The 20,234-nt window shown below is 31.5% G+C and overlaps 1 protein-coding gene and 1 long non-coding RNA gene across 3 annotated transcripts in view; both read right to left on the reverse strand.

The window, feature by feature from the left end:
- Nucleotides 1–20,234, reverse strand: part of LOC127723193 (MAM and LDL-receptor class A domain-containing protein 1-like) — a 76,017-nt gene that overhangs the window by 17,193 nt on the left and 38,590 nt on the right. Inside the window, exons 16-29 of the mRNA XM_052229717.1 lie at nt 19,907–20,082; nt 19,369–19,453; nt 17,359–17,478; nt 16,453–16,547; nt 15,620–15,749; nt 13,265–13,440; nt 12,205–12,286; nt 10,843–11,178; nt 10,158–10,255; nt 9,510–9,636; nt 4,423–4,613; nt 3,590–3,671; nt 1,911–2,033; nt 336–436 (exon numbers count right to left, since the gene is read on the reverse strand). Coding sequence (XP_052085677.1) covers nt 336–436; nt 1,911–2,033; nt 3,590–3,671; nt 4,423–4,613; nt 9,510–9,636; nt 10,158–10,255; nt 10,843–11,178; nt 12,205–12,286; nt 13,265–13,440; nt 15,620–15,749; nt 16,453–16,547; nt 17,359–17,478; nt 19,369–19,453; nt 19,907–20,082 — 1,922 coding nt within the window. The remainder of the gene's footprint in view (nt 1–335; nt 437–1,910; nt 2,034–3,589; nt 3,672–4,422; nt 4,614–9,509; nt 9,637–10,157; nt 10,256–10,842; nt 11,179–12,204; nt 12,287–13,264; nt 13,441–15,619; nt 15,750–16,452; nt 16,548–17,358; nt 17,479–19,368; nt 19,454–19,906; nt 20,083–20,234) is intronic.
- On the reverse strand, nt 6,191–8,775 carry LOC127723194 (uncharacterized). Of its 2 annotated transcripts, XR_007991935.1 has the most exons (3): nt 8,453–8,775; nt 7,192–7,301; nt 6,191–6,309 (listed from the first exon to the last, which is right to left on the reverse strand). It is a non-coding gene; the product is annotated as an uncharacterized LOC127723194 (long non-coding RNA). The 2 variants fall into 2 exon arrangements; XR_007991934.1 differs by lacking the exon at nt 8,453–8,775 and having other exon boundaries at nt 7,192–7,757.

Here is a 20,234-nt window from a genome sequence, read left to right on the forward strand (position 1 = left end):
GTCCTTTATTTGGCCTTTTAAGTTTTTTTTTATTCGAGCATCACTCATGAGTCTTTAATAGACGAAACGCTTATCTACAATGTAGTGTACAAATTATAAGCCTGGTATATTGATGCAATTGATATTTCTATGTCTCTCCAGCTAGTTTCATAATATTTCTTTAACAAATTCTGCCCATGAAACAAAAACAAACAATAGAAATATTCTTTTATGATCATCGATTTGTCATTTACGACGACCTCTTTTACTTTTAAATTAGGATTTTCATCATTGAGTCTAAAATTAAACAAAACGCCTTTAATTTAATAAAAAATAAGCTATTTGTTGTGACTTACCTCGATTGGACGCCAATCAATATCATCCCCTTCCACGTTATTGAAAATACAATTTATGTCTGTCTCATAATCACACAGAAAGTTGTCACTGTTAGACTTATCTGTAAATTGATTAAGATTATATTCAAGTATGATATTCATAAGTGCAACAAGTTCAAGTGATCCTCAACCGTCATCATGGATATGATAACAGCCCTTCTTTGTTTTTAGGAACTGTCAAAATAGTAAAATCCGTTAATACTCGTTTCGTTTTCGATAAATACATGATTTTTTCTTTTTTAATTCGTTTTGTTATCATGTCACAGTGACATACAATTTCCCAATCGTGGCATTTGTTACGTTTATAATACTGTGTGATTTTTAAAGGTTATTGTCCAAGACAGGATTTTCCAAATAAATAACAAAATAATCTTATTGATGATAATCTTATTCTTCAGTGTAAAAAACGGAATGTCCTGAGTATTCTATTGGGGTGTGACAATTACGTGTCTAACTAAAACACAGACAGATACAACATTGTAACATTCCATCTGTGCAGTCGATATAGATATTCACCCTCAGTAAGTAACGGAAATACCTTTACAAAAAACATGCAAGGTATATTAATTTTGACATTTTTGTCTGACTCAAGACATTGTTGAAATGGTAGGCTTACATTTTCTATAATAACTTGTTTACTCATTTATTTATTTTGATTTCATCCGATCCTGTAAGACTGCACAATAAATTGGTTATTTATGTTCATTTAGTCTATTTTTAGACATGTTAATTGCGTTAAATTTTATTTGTTTTGAAGTCATTTAACATCGGTTCAGTCTATTTAAAAATCTGCAGTAGCTGATATATATTTGTGTAAAAGAAAGAATACTTTATTGTCTGAAAAGTAACACAGTAATATGCCAGTGCATAATCTGCAAAATAACGTCAAGTTATCTGGTCAGATATTTCTGATGAAATTGCCAATCAGACAGAAGTTTCTTTGTTTCCGGGTGAAAGATAAACGTACACAATCCATCCATACAACCCAATTAATTTTCAAACACGCAGCAGAATTTGCCTTTCCTGAATCTAAAGAGCTATGGGTAATCTAATAATTTGTACACCAAAATGAAGAAAACGTTACGTCAATTGTTGAATTTCCATTGTTCAGGATGTTATAAGCAAATCACAACGTTTTGTTGAATGCTTTTCAAAATTTTACTCAGACTGCATTAGATTCTGAAAAAAATAGGCTGAAGCCCGCCTCCAGGTGCGGGATTTTCTCTATGTGTTGAAGACCCATTGATAGCCTTGGGCTGTTTTCTGCTCATTGGTCGGGTTGTTGTCTCTTAGACACATTCCCCATTTCCATTCTCAATTTTTTAATTATTTGTCCATTTTCACTGAACTAGTACACAATTTTATTTAGGGGCCAGCTGAGGACCACCTCCGGATGCGGGATTTTCTTGCTGCGTTGAAAACCCATTGATGGCCTTCTGCTGTTGTCTGCTCTTTGGTTGGGTTGTGGTCTCTTTGACATCTTCCCCATTTCCATTCTCAATTTTATTTAACAGTATTATAATATTAATTACAAACCTATCACAGAACAGTCATTCTCTAGATAACCCTGGTTACAGTTACATGAAAATGTACCACCAGTACTTAAACAAGTCCCACCCATATTACAAGGCTGACTGTAACATGGATCTACATTGTTACCTGTAAAATTAAAGCATTTTTCATTTTTTCCTTTTTGTCAAAGAAACAAATTAATCAAAGATGCCAGGATAAAAATTTTGTACGCAAGATGCGCGTTTAGTGACTCACCAGTGACGCTCAAATCAAAAAGTTAAACAGACTAAATAAAGTACGAAGTTGAAGAGATTTGAGGACCCAAACTTCCGAAAGTGTTCGCCAAATAAATATGAGGTAACCTATTCCTGGGGGTAATTTATATTTTATAGGAAATACGTGGGAACACTTAAACACTTCATGCTTCCGAAGTTAAATTCTATATAAATGTTTTTCTCTATTTGACTCTATCTCAAGTTTAAAATTTTAAACATATATATATAATAGTCAATTCAGAAATTTAATCATATATCAGTAAATACGTTGTGGCCCATTCAGAGTGATAAGGTTAAAAAATGGTAAAAGCATCAAAGATACTGGTTTAAATCAATGCATGTCATAATCTTTCATTACTGTTAACACTATAAATATTTCGAAAGCTTTATTTAGCGGCACTAAAAGATTACTCTTTTTGTGAATACAATTGTAAAATTTTGTGATAAGGCAAACACGCCTTTGACGGCTGTTGCTCAATGTTTTTTTTGTCTATTCCTAATCGCAAATAGGTAGATTTTGTTCGTTTTTTTGAACAATTGCATTCATAATGTTTTTGGCCAAACAATCTTGAATTTTGCAAGTTGAGGAATTTCTTTTTACCTAGCCTCAGCATGACGGGTGATCTATTTATTAGCAGGAGACGCTTATCTGGTGGATGCATCCGGTCTCGATATTTTGAGAGTACATGCTACTCTCTCTCAGTGGATTAATCTTGATTTGTAAATCAAATTAGGATTTTGGTATACTATTATTGATCTATCTTACATCATTTGATTATTGACACAATTGCGACCAATATTTTCGGATAATATACTTAAATAACTGATGTAATTGTCCAATGAATTTCACTATTGTTTTAAAATTAAACATGAACATCGTAAAACAAGAATTAATAATGTATTTCCTTTGAGAGTACTTACATTTTTATGATAACATATATCATTTTCCATTTCATATGTGAATTGTTGTGTATAATTCAATTCTTCAGTTTTCAGCAAAAATAGGAAATGTCGGTTTATATTCTGCAGTTTGTATTTTGTCTTTCCGTTATAAAACAAAACTTTTAATCGGAGAAAGGTAGATTTGTTAGTTTGATTCAACTTAACACCGAGATAAATAAAATTTTATTTAAAAAAACATTGAAACCTTAGTTTTGACAAATGGTATTCGAAGACGACCATTGTGGAGGCCAGGGGGATTTTTTTTGCGGATTGAACATTCATCTCCATCTGTTTCTACACATGCTTATTTTTTTCCTAAAATTACACACAATTATGTCTGGCATTTTGTTTTGCAGAATTTTCATCCTCCATGGGCAAAATTATTTATGTTCAGTCATTAAAAGGACGGGATATACATTTTTAAAATCCTCGTAACCCCCTGCACTCGAAAATCAAATGATCGTCTCCTTCTTCCAGTAAACTTACTGCATGTTCCTTGATGAACAGTTACATCGTCAATAGCTATATCACCGTGAACAGTGAATCCTTTCGATGCACTTATAATGAGCTGGAAATATAATGTCAATTTTTGATTAAATCTTGTACATTGAAAAACACATTACAAATATAATTGTACAAAACAAAGTAAGCAAATCAAAAGCACCAAAACAGTGGCGGAAAATTAACAGTTATTACATTTGTACTCCTCGTGCAAGCTTTCATATATAAATTCATTTTAGTGTCATTAGTTTGTTTTGAATGAATCAGATTATTGAATAGATCTATGTATTGTTTGATCAAATGTATTCTACCATATCTTTAAACTATACTATTATCTTTATTTCATTCCTTGAATGTTACATGAATGGCAACGTAAATTATACAGACAAGTACCTGAAATATAGAAGCTAGTGTTAGTTCTCTACAAACTGTGAAATATAATTCTAATTGCTATCTTTTTTATCTTTTAATGATATTTGTTATAAGTGTTGAAACAGTCATCAACAATCGACGGGCATGACAATTGACTTTATCTCATAATCTTCAAGATCATGTAAACCATAATAAGTATAAGTACATACACCCGAACTAATATTTCTTATAACCAAATCAGTGCCAGGTAACAGCTATTAATTGTGTAATGATGTTTATATTTAATAAGAATACATTTGAATTGGACTATTTTAAAGCTATTTGAAAATAAAAGAAGAATGTGTCTGAGGACACGAATGCCCCCGCTTAAGCCTTGCATCGAAATTGGTACGGACGGAATGACGGAAAGACGGAATGGACGGACGGTCAAGGTTAACACTTAATACCTTTCGTCCAGTACTGCCAGAGAAGTCAATAGCAGCTGTATACCATACATTTCCTTTATTGCCTGTTTTAGACAGCAATACATTATCTATGTTACTACCAGTACTACTGGTTCCTGTCCCAACAACCAAGTCTCCCATATATCCTTCTTTCCCATACATATGATAAGCAAACGACAGACAATATGCGGGACCTGCAAAAAAACATAACAAGTATAGTGAAATATAATTAGCCAATTTGGAAGCCCTTACAGGTAAGGATTGAATCAAGAGAAGAATCTAATATTGTTCATTTCGTCCGTTTGGGTGTAATGTAAATACACAGTAACCTTCTGGTCCGAAAAGGTATGTTAAAGAACCCTTGGAGCAACTCATTGAGGGTTTTCTTTTCCATACCGGAATTTCTAGAGCTGTTCAAATGTAAAACTACAATTGTTATGATTACACATCTCCAGTGTTCCTCATAAAAATGTGTTCTACTGATGGATCGGAAAAGTCCGTTTAACATACTTTAATACCCCATGACCAAAGAAAAATAAAAAAAAAAAAGACAAACGAGAGTAGCTGCTGTCTGATTTAACCCAGCAAACACAAAAACATCTTTAGAATGTTTTTAAAATGTTGTGTCTAATGTCATGAAAATATCACAAAAAAACGTGAGAAAAACATTAAATGTATGGTAGAATATATATCGCTAAAACGTTTTCTAATATATTTTCTAAAATATTTGCATAATATAATTAAAATGTTGTAAAGAAATATCATGATAATGTGAAAAACAATGGCGTATAAAACATTTTAATAATCTTTTAAAAAATATTTTCTAGAAATATTTCTGAACGTTTGAAAAACATCATGAACATCAAATAATGTTATAAAAATGTTTTTTGGATGTTTTCTTGCAAGTGAGACTGTGCCTAAAAAATGTTTTCAAAATGTTTTAAGAAGATGTTTTTGGTTGATATCAAGATCATATCAATATAAAAATTTCTGTACTTTTGATTGAGTTTCCTGCTTTTTTAAATAACAAATCATTAGTTAAATTAATTTATACACAGTGATTACTTCTATATACAAACAAGAATAAATCAGTTGTTTTGCTAAGCATATGAAATTCACAATTCAGTCTCTAAAAACAAGAAGTATCTACAAATTTTGACACATCCAAAATGGCAGACACAACTCATCATGGTCAAGCCACTTACCAAATATGAAGTCATTCTGTTCATCAGCATTACTAATTAAAGTAATGAAAAATGTGAGAACATTCAACATTTTGAAATATAATGTATAAGCAAACAGGAAACAGGTGCCAGATACAAAAATGTTCACACATCACAGTTCATCACTATCAAGCAGCTCATTAAATATGAACTCATCTTTATCAGCAGTTTTGGGAAAAACAGTGATGAAAATATTTGTTGGACAAAATCCGACAAATATAGGTGAACAGACGACAGACAGTGCAAGAAAGCCCATTATTCCAACCACAATGGTATAATGTTTAGTTTTTCACTCTCAACTTTTATTACCTATCTTATACACATCATGCATATGTCAACCTGAACATGCATGACATATATGCCATTGGACATTATGCAAACATTATACACATTTTTAAGTTAAGTTACATTGACTAAAACTTGTGTCCCAAATTCAGATTTTTCAATACAACTTCTCTTTCTAAACTAAAACGCTACACTTCTAATAGGGTTACATCTTAAGTCAATAATCATTGATAATTGGCTGAAGAGATGAGAACAAAACACCATTTACATCAACTATTTGATTTATTTAAGAATACATTGAAAAAGTCAATCAATTGTCTTATTCAAAATCACTTGGAATGTCTTGTAGTGTCTTATATCTTTTTCTTGCTGTGCCATGCTTCTGAAAAAAAAAATAATCTTACATTCATATATAAACTTCTTGCACATTCCTTTATTATAGAACGATTCACGTTGCCTGAAGGATATACATCCCCTCCCCTTTAAAGTTTTGAAACAAATAACGATGATAGTCTGTCGGAAGGGGACGATAAATGGCTGACTGTGTTAAGAGAGAGCAATATGCCACGCTGAACTTCATTTAGTTATTAAAAAAAAACACATAAAAAACTTTAGACTAGATATGTGTCCAGTCAAAAGTCTTATTTCATTATACTCGTTGATTGTTGTCTATCATAATTTTTTTCTTTTATTGTTTTGTATAAATCAGGCTGTTGTTTTTCTTGTTTTTTTTAGTTTTAATTAAATGCATTGTATATAATGTAGGGGCCTTTAAAAGCCCTGCTACATAATGTCATTAAACATCTTATTGTCCTTTTTGCATGTTTTGAGTGATAAACTCTGTAGAGTGACATAGTTTATAACTTGTCATTTGTATCTAAGGGCATATGATACAGTCCTAGAAGTATACTATAGGCACATAATAACTTATCGAAGTGTTACGCATTGTTTTCGCAATGATGATAATAATATAACTTAACTTCCGAGAAACACACAGATGTCATTAAATGAGTTGTTTATATGTATTTGAAATACTTCAAAGGAAAGCAAATATGTTGTTTATGAAGGCACACTGTTGGACTAAAAGATTGATTTAAATAAACAACTTGTTTCTATTTTGTCACAAAAAAAATAATTTATTCAAATATCCAGATATCTTTTCTGTATTGTATACATGCCCTTAATCTTGAATGTAATGCATTGTTTATGCTAAATATTTGAATTAAATATGGAATAACAGTAATTCTGTATTTAAAAATCTTACTTCAAAAAAAAATTCTACTGAAAGGTTGTAGACATTCCAAAGAACCTGCGCCACTTCCAAATTGTAAACCTGCATATTGAACTTGTCCTTTGTGGCTTTTCTTTTAGCTCCTGTTAAAAAATAAAAGATACATTGTATGTACATTATGTGTATGAAGCAATAAATATAATTTTAAGCAACAGTTTATATCATCTTGCTTGTACTGAAGTCTTACATAGTCTTTGTAATGTTCATTAAGCTGTTAAGGGAAATTTAATTTACTGTTTTGCAAATACATACATACACTGATTTTACTAGAAAAAAAAATCTCCATATTCAAATGGTGCTTATATTAGTGTTATTGTAACTTGTTTGTGTGCCTCGGAAACAAGGTATTGAGTCATGCTTACTGCAATAGTTGTTGTTGGTTTAAGTCTGTCAAATTTCTTTTTCATAATGTGTATTTAATGTAGGCAGTTAGTTGTTTTGTTTCAATTGTGTTGAGAAAAATTTAACATTTGTTTCTCAAGGCTTCAAAGTGGACTATATGGCATTGGTTTTCTCAGTTTTGAAAGCCGTACAGTGACCTATAATTTCTTTTATCCAGTCATTTAGATTCTGGTGGATAACTGTCTCATACACCTTATCGCTATTTCAGTATTTGGAAATCTGTCCCGCTTGAACTTTTTACGTCAGCATACGTCATACAATAATACACCTTATCGCTATTCCTGCTTGACCCGAGAATCTATCCTGCTTGAACTTTTGACGTCAAACAACAATCACTTTTCCATTGTGGCATCAGATATTTTTTATGATGACGTCAAAATTTAAAGGGAACTTGTGACAGTTGTGTGATGTCCAGTAATGGTGGACAAATAGCAATAAGGTGTATTACTTTCAATTGTGGTGTCAAATATTTTCTAATATGATGTCAACATTTTACGGGAACTTTTGTGATGTCCATGGCCAGTAATGGCGGACAAATAGCGATAAGGTGTATTGGCAATCAAACACACAAGCCACATATCTTTATAATTTTTTATATCAATGAACAAATACATAATTGGTGTACGTAGATGCTTGATGGAGCTACTTATAAGATAAATGTATAGACTATTTACAAGTATCACTCCAAACGTTTGCTTGCCTTGGGCAGGGGCCCACCTTTTTTCAAAACCTTGATCCGCACCTCCAGAAACAGATGTAATTTGGTTCCGATTATGATTGAACACACACAATGAATGCACAAGTTTCATCTTAACAGATTAATCATTCTTACCAAGTGACTATATATCGCGTAACAAACAATTTTCTTGGCTCTCTTTGTTGATATCCTGTCTTCGTTTCGAAATTCAAATTTCAAAATCATTTCCGGTGATAAAACAAAAGTCGATTCCGGAAAAGGTCGGTTTTCCGTAAGGCATATAAACGATACGAAAATTGAACTTAGTACAGTTACAGTTTTCATTTCTTAATTTCTAAAATATACACGAACGAAATGAATAAACATTAAAGAAAGGTGATTGTTTATTAATACATTATTGCTTAATTTAATGTTGACTCTTTTGAATTTTAATATAAGAAGGAATAAAATCTGACTTAAAGGATCTTCAAGATATCAATTAAGGATTTTAACCATAGTATCTTGCTTGTCATGATATTGATGAAATGTAGTACTATATCATATCCTGAAAAAAAAAAACGAGCTAATTCCACAAAACGTTGTTTGTGGGGTTTTGAATAAAGTTTAAATAAAATGTTATTTTTATATCCGTAAAATGTTGAATAAAATATCAGTAAGATTATTAAGTAATGTATATGTCAGAATATTTTATAGAAAACATTTAGCTGATATTTTTCAGATGTTTTATGTAAAACATTTTAATTTTACGTTATAAAACATTTTATGCAAATAGCAAAACTATATTTTCTGTAAAACATTTTTTTGCAGAATGTTTTTTGGATATTTGGAAAATATTTACTTTAAATGTTGTTAAAATATAAAATACCAATTGAAGAAAATATTATTTTTTTATATTATAAAATATCTACGGGATATTTTAGAACAATGTTTGAGAACATGAATAAAAGATATTAGCAAATAATATTTTGTTAATGTTGTAAAAACATTTTACTTAAATGTTAGAAATAAAACATTTCAAAAACAATAAAATAAACATTTGTTTTATGTTTAAATGATATCTTATTGAAATATTTTGTGAGAGACGTCCATATGACATTTAAAAAATGTTTTTAAAATGTTGTGTGTTTGCTGGGAAGGTGCAAATACAGTAACTATTTGTGTATACTGTTCTACCAATTGGTCAAATAGTTACCTTCAAACGAAATATCTGATACCAAACTTGCTTTATCTCCATTGGATTGTCCTGATACCTCTATGTAAGCATAGCTAGATCCTTCAAAAGCTGAATTTGGTCCAGTATTTACAGACGATGTGAATCCCTGAAGAAGAAAAAAATAACAAGATATTTTTGTAAGTCTTTATTGGTGTTATAACAGAAATCATCAAAGATACCAGACTTACAGTACAGAAATATAAATTGATACTTTCATCTCAATCAAAATTCATGACTTTAGTCAAATATAATATAATTCAAAACCGCCTAAAATATACAAATCAGTGCATCGTAATCAAGGTTTATCAAGGTTTTTCAATAATCCAATAACATGAATAACGCATGCCTCATGACCCTGAACATAGATTATTTACAAATCTCATCAATCGATTAAGAAGATATAAATCAAGGTAACATATAAACACTCTGGGATTCGCATGAACTTCAACAAGTAGCGATACTAGATGCATTGAAAGTGTTAGTATTCGCTACTGTACATGCATCATCCGTCAATTACAGCCGTTAATAATTTTTCTTTTATAGAAATGTTATCCTTGTTATATGTTGCTCTTGGTTTTTTTCAGTGAATAATACAATTTGTTATTTTGAAAAGGGTATCATACGTACGGAGTTAATTGTAAAGTTCAGTTGATCGTCAACCGCATCTTGTAAACAACAGTCTGTCTCGCCAGCTTGAAAAGAACATCTGCATAATGGACCTGGACCTGAATGACAAATTAACAAAACTATGTATATTGCTTGTATATATATCGTGTCAACACCTTTGCAGATTTAAAATACACAAATGATGAAGAACACATGACAGAAATGTAATTTGTATTTGTTTTATGATATACAAAAAAACGTCTATCCTGTCCGTCTGGAACGAACATCTGGACGATGGGCCTGAGACGTATTAAAAAATTAACAAAACTTGGTATTGACTGAAGGAAATATCATGTTTACACCTTTCCATGTTTGATCGATACAACTAAGAAAGAATGAGGGACAAATCAAAATACATCTATTTAAATAAACCTTTAGAATTTTGATTTTTTAATAATAGTTAAACGGATTAAATACAACTACCGTATCAAAGCATCAACAGATTTTCATTAATGAAGTAAATCCGTTGCATACATTGCAATATATACGAATTTGTGTCATTCGTTTACAATTAATGGCATGCTTTTTTGCAGATTTTTCTAAAACACAAACTGAATACTTTACATTTATGTGGTAAAATAGCTAAACTTTTTATAGCGATTTCTTTACTTCAAATTTTACAAATTATTAGTATCAGTAGACTTACCTGTAACAACTGGAGTAGTTGTTGTCGGTGTAGAAGTTGTTGTCGGTGTAGAAGTTGTTGTCGGGGTAGTAGTTGTTGTCGTAGGTGTAGTTGTTGTTGTCGTGGGTGTTGTTGTTGTGGTCGTCGGTGTAGTTGTTGTGGTCGTCGGTGTAGTTGTGGTCGTCGGTGTAGTAGTTGTTGTCGTCGGCGTAGTAGTTATGGTCGTCGGTGTAGTTGTTGTGGTCGTCGGTGTAGTTGTTGTCGTCGTCGGTGTAGTTGTTGTCGTCGGTGTAGTAGTTGTCGTAGGTGTAGTGGTGGTTGTTGTAGTAGTAGTATCTGATTCTGTAAGAGGATTTTCTGGAAATGAAAATAATGGTTGTTAATTTATCGTTTTAAGATAAAAATAACTTAACATGGCCTTAAACAAGTCTTCAAATGAAGTTGCAATTTATATGACAGTAGTATAAGGTTGAGTAATACATCTTCAGACGATCGTGTCATGCAATTTCATTTTGTTCATTAACAATTATTTAAAAAAAAAACTGTCAACCAAACATACATGTTCACTCCGTCCGTTAAGGACAGAGAGATAGAAGCGATTTTCATTCTTTAGTTGTATAAAATTCAATATGTTACACTTCCTTACATGACTAGAGACAACCTGCATATTGCATATCCCTAAGCACGATTTCGTAACTAAAATGCAATACGGATATCTAGCATAATGAAAGTCGCAAATAGGCATGCTCACGTCGCCTGTGCTTCCATTGGAAAGAACATCGCTAACTGATTGACGACAGAGATGATTTAATCACTTTCGCCTACGTTTCATTGGTAACATTATCACTTCGTTAGATGTGTTTGAGCTTTGGATTTTGCCATTTTATAAAGGACTTTCCATTTTGAATTTCCCTTGCAGCACGGTGTTTTTGTTATTTTACCTTTTACTGGTCGATGACAGATATACTTTAATAACAATCGCCAGGGTTTTCCTGTCGTTAATTGAAACTACAAATGTCATTCGATACAATTGACAAAATGTAAAAAGACATTAAAAAGGGAAAACAAGCTACACGAAACCCAATAAAAAGCGGGATTGCTCATGTTCCCTACAAAGGTAACTGCAACTGTAAAATGCATGTTTTTTCATATATTATATATTCGACTAAAAGTACTTAACGTTACACTCTTCTACATATTACAGTTAACCGTACGACAAAACCCCTGTTATTACAATACTAACTCTAATGGTATACATAGTACACTTCTAAATCTTAAGTACAACAATTGGATGCTTTATTGACAAAATAAAAGCAAGGAACTGAATAGGTCATACGCATAAACAGTTAAATAATTTTAATTGGGGACATGACAAATACGTACCGCAGGTGCCTGGTATTAACTTTATGTCGTCTAAGGCAATGTCAGATGCAAAGCTGCTGCCACGAATTCCTTCGAAAAATACCTAAGATATAATTAAATGATATGTTAAGAAATAATTTCATTTGCAAAGTTACAGTTAGTAAGGCATGAAGGTCAGAATAAGGATCCGATAACATAATTCATCAATAAACTCATATATACCAGGATTAAAGTAAGAGTACTAGTATCTCATTAGTAAAAAAGAATTCACTTTCTCATGCTAATCAATTTAACATGCATTTGACGGCAATAAGACAAATATATAGATAAGATTACTTTACAACTATTATGAATTGAATAATGACACCTTTTATAACGATTTAGTTCTACTGGATCCTTTGGATACCAATGGTATCACACCATTAGTCCAGATCTAAAACTTAATAATTGCCTAATGTTGATACAGTTTAAATGAGTACTAATCTTCCAAAACATCATTTTATGAAACATTGGAATACTAGTACACATATTGCGATATTTAAGTCTTTAGTTATACACCTATTCACCTTCAAAATTTTGTGTATGAGAATCTATACCATAACAAAATGTCCAACACAAGTCATATGAGGTGTTGTTACAACAGCCAAACCAGATTAAGTATCAAGACAAATATCGTGCCGATTCGAATAAAGCTAACATACATCAATGAAGATCTTTCTTGAATTCTTGAATGACGGACTAACAATCACTAACGGACAAGGTTTCTGTCTTATGATCCGCTCACTACTTTGGAATGTTTTTTTAAAATATGTTGTTTGGTATATACTAATATTGAAAATGAAAATACAAAAAAAAAAACACTTGGTATTCATGCTTTTAAAGAAACAGAAATTCGAGAAAATATTTATTGATACCCTACCAAAAATGTGCCTCGTGATTATCATGATTATCTTAGATATGATAGACAGATGTTCTTTGAGAATTATGACTTCAAACGGCGAAAGTTGTCGTGTTAGGAAAGGCTATCTTCTACTAGTTAAATCATTTGTTACTATAATTAAACTCTACTAAATCAATGTACCTTCAAACCATCCATTGCTGGAATGAAAATGGCTGTTTCATTCCATTGGTTTCCTTGATTACCGGACATTGTAAATATCTGAGTACGTGTTCCCTGTGCATTTTCGGTGTATACATTCACGGTACCCATAGTATCTCCATACATATGATACCAAAAACGAAGACATCTATCTACCCCTGTAACATGAACAAGATGTAATAAAATAACACATTTATTCATATGCTAGTCAGTTAGGTTATTGCGATATTAGAGACTATATGTGCAACAATTGCATTATGTTTTATCGATTGTTGTTTCAGGTTTGTACAGTCCTGAATTCAGGACAAAAAAATATCGGCTACTATGCCATATTGGTCATAACCAATTAATTGTCCTTGAATGTCGCATTTACGCATAAGTGTTTTTGTTTCCTGTTTTTTTTTATATAGATTAGACCGTTGGTTTTCCGGTTTAAATTGTTTTACGCTAGTTATTTTGGAGCCCTTTATAGCCTGCTGTTCGGTGTGAGCCACGGCGCCGTGTTGAAAGCCTATAATTGTTTACTTTTTACACATTGTGACTTTGAGGGAGAGTTGTCTCATTGGCACTAATATCACATCTTCTTATTCATATCTTTGAGGATTTTATTTAGTAGCTGTGAAATAATGAATTGTAATGTTTGTTTTACAAATGAGTCAACTTTGAACATGTTGAACAAATGAAACTTACAATAAATTAAAATAAAAAAATGTAGAAAGGTGGCTTAATTAATTCAATGAACAATTAACTGTTATTTATACAAACAGAGATTAATGAAATTTTCCTTTGCGATAGTGTTTGTAATTCCTTTCAGCATGTTCATTGGTAGCTACATGTATCTGTCTCATTGGTTTTTCGTTTGTAAATTTGTCATAATTTAAGCTGTTGGTTTTCTCGTTTAAACTGTTTAATATTTTGTCATGAATGGACCTTTTTTTAGCTTACTTTACGGTTCGGGCTTTGCTAGATGTTAACCGTCGCACTGTGATTTTTAGTTGCTAACATTTACAAGTCATTCATGTCTTACGGTATCAGTTGCCTATCAAAACAGATCCGTTGCGTGCACAAATTATGTTTAATGTGGTGGTTAATAAAGATATTGCAAAGACGTTACTGCTACAACTTTAACAATAATACCCTGAAATTGTTTATACAGAGTTTCATATAGATAAGCATACTTTTTCTTGATTTTATGTTAATAGTATAATACAGTCATAAAGTCGGTTATTTAAAAGAAAATAAATTATATTTTATATCAATAATTTTAAAGACAATTCTCAAGCTTTACATATCGGCATCAAGCCTCTTTTATAGACTGTCAACATAAAATTAAGGATGTTCGCTCCTCTTGTTTTTGAATTTTTTCCAGATATTCGGAATCCTCTGGTTTTATCCATGTACTGCCATTAAAAAATTTTGCCGGCTCATCCCTACTTTTCATTCCATAATATTATTACATATAGTTGAAAAAGCCATATTTGAAAATCCTTTAAAACCCTTGTTAGCTTTTAAAAGAAAAAGGTTGCCAATGGTAAATGTATAATAAGTCTAGAGAGAATAATTTCCCGCCAAATTTTCAATGGCTTATATCTCGAAAACAAGCCCACGGACCCTTATTTTTTTCTGCTTTTTTTGTTCCTTTATTTATATACTATCAATTTATAATAATCTTTTAAAAAGCTTGTTATTTTGAAACAGAGTAGCGAACATCCTTAATACATCTTGCTTCACTTTTGTTTTTAATGACAGTAACATTGCAATGTACATGAAGTCATAGTTTATATATTTTCATTTAGAATTTAAAAGAAAATAATGACAGAACATTCAGTATAATACACTAAATACCGGGTAACACATTTGGAGGGTGAAAGAGCAGATTGTTACCCCTAAAATAAACTTTTCAACCTTGAAATTTTGGATGACAATTTTGTCTCTCAGGGTAACTACCTGCTCTATCACCCTCCCTCTCAGTCATGTGTTATTTATATAATATACAACCATGTAACACTAACTCTATATTTTCTCTTCACCTTGTTTGTCAATTTGCATGATTTAAGCATGTTATTGATTATTGATTTTCTTGATTGGATGTCGAAAGGAGAGAGTAACATGCCTTTGATGGATTGAACTGTGAAATTTGCAAAGTTTTTATCTTTATCCTTCAGTTGAAAATAAAACAAACGATTACTTAACTTACATAGTATGACCAGAAAGTGTGTTGAATCATACTTGTATGTGTGTGTACTGTAAAAAATAACAGATAACTCCTATATATAGATATATAATCCAACATAACCTACACAAATGGTGATACATGTAAACTTGTGAAATACATACTTGGTAAAGTCATTTTAGTGACCATAGTTGCTTTCTCATTATCTCGTCTTGGACTTGACGCCTCAATAAACATAAATACTGTTCCAACCTTTGCAGCCTCAGGGCCGGTATCAGCAGAAGGCGTTCTGGCCTGTTTGAAATAAATATTCCATAAAACACTATTCTTTAAAATAAAAGTTATCAAACACACTTAGGCTACTCGTAACTACTGTGAATATTTTTTACCATTACAAGATTACTTAAACATAGCACCGTTTACTATAAAGATCACAGATAGAAGCCATTTTTCTAGTCACTTGCGATTTAGCGCCAAACACGACTTACCTCAGCACAGGCGATCATATCTTTGTTTTTTTCGATTCAAAGAAGTTTTTGAATATTGTAAGGAATGCATGGTAAATGTGGACATAAGTTTTAAATATATTGAAAATGAGAAAATGACGAGACCAGTTAATGATAGGATAAAATAATTGTAAAACACGCAATGTTGCGTTTAACATATTTATATATAACTAAAATTACTATAAATTTAATTTTTCTATGAATAATATGTGTACCATTCTTTAAAGCAGGCTGTATTTGCTATAGCATATTGGCATATCCACTGCCGGTTTTTATATATTATTTGAGTTTTAGGTTACCTTAGCCGTATTAGGCAAAACTTTTTCGAATTTTGGGTCCTCCATGCTCTTCAACTTTGTAATTGTTTTGGCTTTCTAACTATTTTGATCTAAGCGTCACTGCTGAGCCTCATGTAGACGAAACACGCGTCTGGCGTATCAAATTATAAGCCTGGTACCTTTGATAACTATTAATGTTTATGATGTACTTACGTTTGTAAATATCCAATCAAAGTCATCGTTCTGTGTCTCCTGCTCTAACACACAATACTCATTAGCTTCACCATTACAACCTATTACTCCATATTCTACAAAAGTTATAATGTAGTTACGATCAACTTGAGTTTGATTAAGAGGACTAATTTGAAAAGAAATCACTAAATTCAATGCAAAATGTTCTACAAGTGATGAGACTGAGTTTTTGTATTTGCTTTAGAAAAAGGAAAGAAAATAGACAGAAGATAATGACATGATAATCATAAGTCGTTAAAAAAAACGTCAATAGAATATACTAAAACATAAAACGTAAACAACAAACATCACCTAGAGAACTAACGAAAGAAATACAATAACCCAAAAACAGGAGGTGATCTCAGAAGCTCTAATGGATGAGAGGATTCTTCTCTACCTGTGGCATCCGTCGTTTTACTCATGAACATAGCAAATACAAATTCCATGCTAAGTCTCATATGGTTATATCAAAAATTGGCTGAACTTCTGATGTTGATATGTTTTGTCTTTTGATTTTCAAATACCTGCCTCAAAGAACATTTAATAACAATTTTTCAAGATGAAGTTTTTTTCTCTCAAATTTTAATTACTAGTAGTCTTCTGATCATCTTGCATATCAAATTATCTTATAAATAAAATAAAAGACAATTTCAAGTCAATCGATCAATATTTACTTATAAATAATCATGATGATAGAATCTATGAATACATAAAATAATATATAAAACGAAACAACAAAAAAGAAACAGTCGAAAGAAAGTAATTGAGATGTTTGTCATCATGACATAATGTGAATGACAATATGTATCATGTATACCTAAATGTAATAGTTATAACTGCGACTTAATGAGAGAAAACTACATTTTTTTCATAGAAATAATAATTTACCTGTTAGTATATCACAATTGGTTCCTGCAAATCCTTGATCACATGAGCATGTATATGTGTTACTGTTGAAAGCACTGTTACACGTTCCAAATGCACATGGATTTTCATCATCTTTGCATCCTATGGATAAAATAAACGTATAAGACTATCTCAAGGAGCAGGAATATGGGTCACATTGCCACACAGCTTAGTTTACTATTCTTTGTAAAGAGTTGAATAAAAAACATCATGTATATGTTAATTCCATTTTTAAATGTTAACAGGACACCGAACGAATTCCTCATACCACTATCAGCTATAACGTGAGGGTACCCAAATTGCAGTGGATTATAGTAAAACGAATTATGTACAACAACAATAGAACCAAAAGCAATTAAACAGGACATGCGGTCTTGTTTTATCACAATTAAAAAAGCAGTCAATAGTCAAATTTTCGGAATAGCATAATTTAAGCATCGTAAAGATTTCCTTAGACAACAAACTGTATTTATCCTTTTGTTAAATGAAATTTTTCAGGTATGAATTCCTTAATGTTGAAATATTCGGGGTTAAAACTAATCCTCGTCATTGTGCAAATAATTCACACACATTTGAGCTATTTTTTAATGAATGACTATTATTTATTTCGAATTTATTGAACCATAAAATTAATTTCTGACTCTTCACATGTAAAATGTGAAGAGTCAAAAATTAATTTTATGGTTCAATAAATTCAAAATAAATTATTGTCATTCATTATAAATAAATTTCTATCAAAGATAAGGCTCAAAGAGCCTTTTATATTATTTATATTAACAATAACAACGTACACACATGTTGACGTATGAATACACAACGTCAGAGTGGGCGTGTCGCCATAAAAATTGACAACATTGAAAATAAAGGTAATACTTTTAACCAATCAGAAGACAGTAAATACACTAAATTTATTTATTAAAGAATGGTGGAAGATATCAAAGGGATAGTAAAACTCATAAGTCGAAAACGAACTGACAATGCCATGTCAAAAAGACTAAAAGACAAAAACAGTCTACAAAAACACAGCACAAGAATCTAAAGACTGAGCAAAACGACCCCCCCTCCCCCCCCCCCCCCCCCCCCCCCAAAAGGAAAAAACCTCGGATGATCTTAGGTGATAAAAATTAAATGAGGCAGGCTATCTCGATGTTGAAATTAATACCTTTCAGAAACTGGAGATTTGCAAATAGGAGAAATAGCTAAAGCTCATCATATCCTACTTTTCAATAAATATAAGAAATATGTTATTAAGCTGTGAATGGTTGATGCATCACACGGTGGCAACATTGGAATTATCAACAAAATGAAGTATTATTGTTTGTTCAGTTCAATTCTTGGAGTTTTTCATTATTTCGTAAAGGAAACACATTTTAATCATTGACCAAATTAATTTTGACATTAATTCTCGATAGTTTGATTTCACAATTTAAAATGGTCGCCATTGCAAGAAATATCAAGGATAACTTTCAGAAATCATCTCTTTTACATGTTTTGAGAACATTTCATTTATATGGATAAAAGCCGTAGGATTAAGGAAATCTGTAAAGGGTGTTCATTAAATTGAGGCACATAATATAGGGTAAAAAGGACGTTTAACATTCAAGTTGGTGTAGCTACTGCTGCATTGGCATTATTCATTCTTTTGGTTAAATCTGGAAATACAATCGGCGTTTATCAAATGAAAACAAAGTTCGGGTTCATCAACCCTACAAGGTTACAATGATTGATTATCATATTTTTGTCGAATACATCTAAATGACCTTTACGGGACGAGAGGTTATACTGTCTGTATTTTGTATAATTATTATGTATTTACAATTGATTTCTAGCATGTATAAACGTACATTACATGTTGTTGCTTCTTATCATTCATTGGTTTAACATTTTGCCGTATAAGGATCAAAACATTTTTATTTTCATTCACTAAAATTAAACTACATAGTCAGCATCTATAAATAACAATAAACCTTGGTACACTTTGTAAATACTCACCACAAACAGTCCATGGTTTTAGCCATACATCATCTAATGCCATGTCAGACCTACTCCCTGATCCCATCACACCTTCAAATATTACCTGAAATGATAGTGATAGGACATCTTAAAGTAAAGAATACGAACAGGTTATGCCCTAAGCACATCTTCAACATTTAAATTAGGATTTACTTTACGCTTAGTGTTTCAGTGACCATTTTCAAACTTGTCTATGTTTGTATTTTCTCTTCATTATTTTATGGAGATATCGTTAGGTTATAACTAATGTATTTCACTCTGTTTTTTAATGATTTATTCTTCACTTTTTTACCTCATACTTTTACAAAAACATGTGCATGTTAGTATTAACAAACAAAAAACCACTACTACACAAACAGGTGGAATATATAAAGAAAGTGTTCAAAACCCATAAGGTGTTTTGAAAATTAAAAGTAACTGTTGAATTAAAAAAATAATCATTGAGACAAAAATAGGAATTGAAATTTTCAAAACTCTTTGCTCACCTGCCAAACAAGCTTATACCGTCTTGTCTTACCTTAAGTCCATCTGTTGCCGGACTGACCATACTTTCTGTGTACCATTGGTTTCCTTGATTTCCTGTTTTTGTAAATACTGTCGTTCTAGTTCCTTGTCCATCTTCGAAGTATACGTTTAAGGTGCCAATTTGGGACCCGTACATATGATACGAAAAATGAAAACATCTCTTTATACCTGGAAAACAGAGCGAAGTTTCTCTTATCAATATTGTTTTGATTTGACCAATTATATCCCGTTATTCAACCGGGATAAAACGGATCAATGCACTTATAAATGCAAGCAAAGAAAAATGGTTGCAGACATGAAGAATTAATATGTCATAACAA

This window comes from Mytilus californianus, unplaced genomic scaffold (assembly GCF_021869535.1).
Source record: "Mytilus californianus isolate M0D057914Y unplaced genomic scaffold, xbMytCali1.0.p SCAF_13, whole genome shotgun sequence".
In the NCBI taxonomy this organism is placed as follows: Eukaryota; Metazoa; Mollusca; class Bivalvia; order Mytilida; family Mytilidae; genus Mytilus; species Mytilus californianus.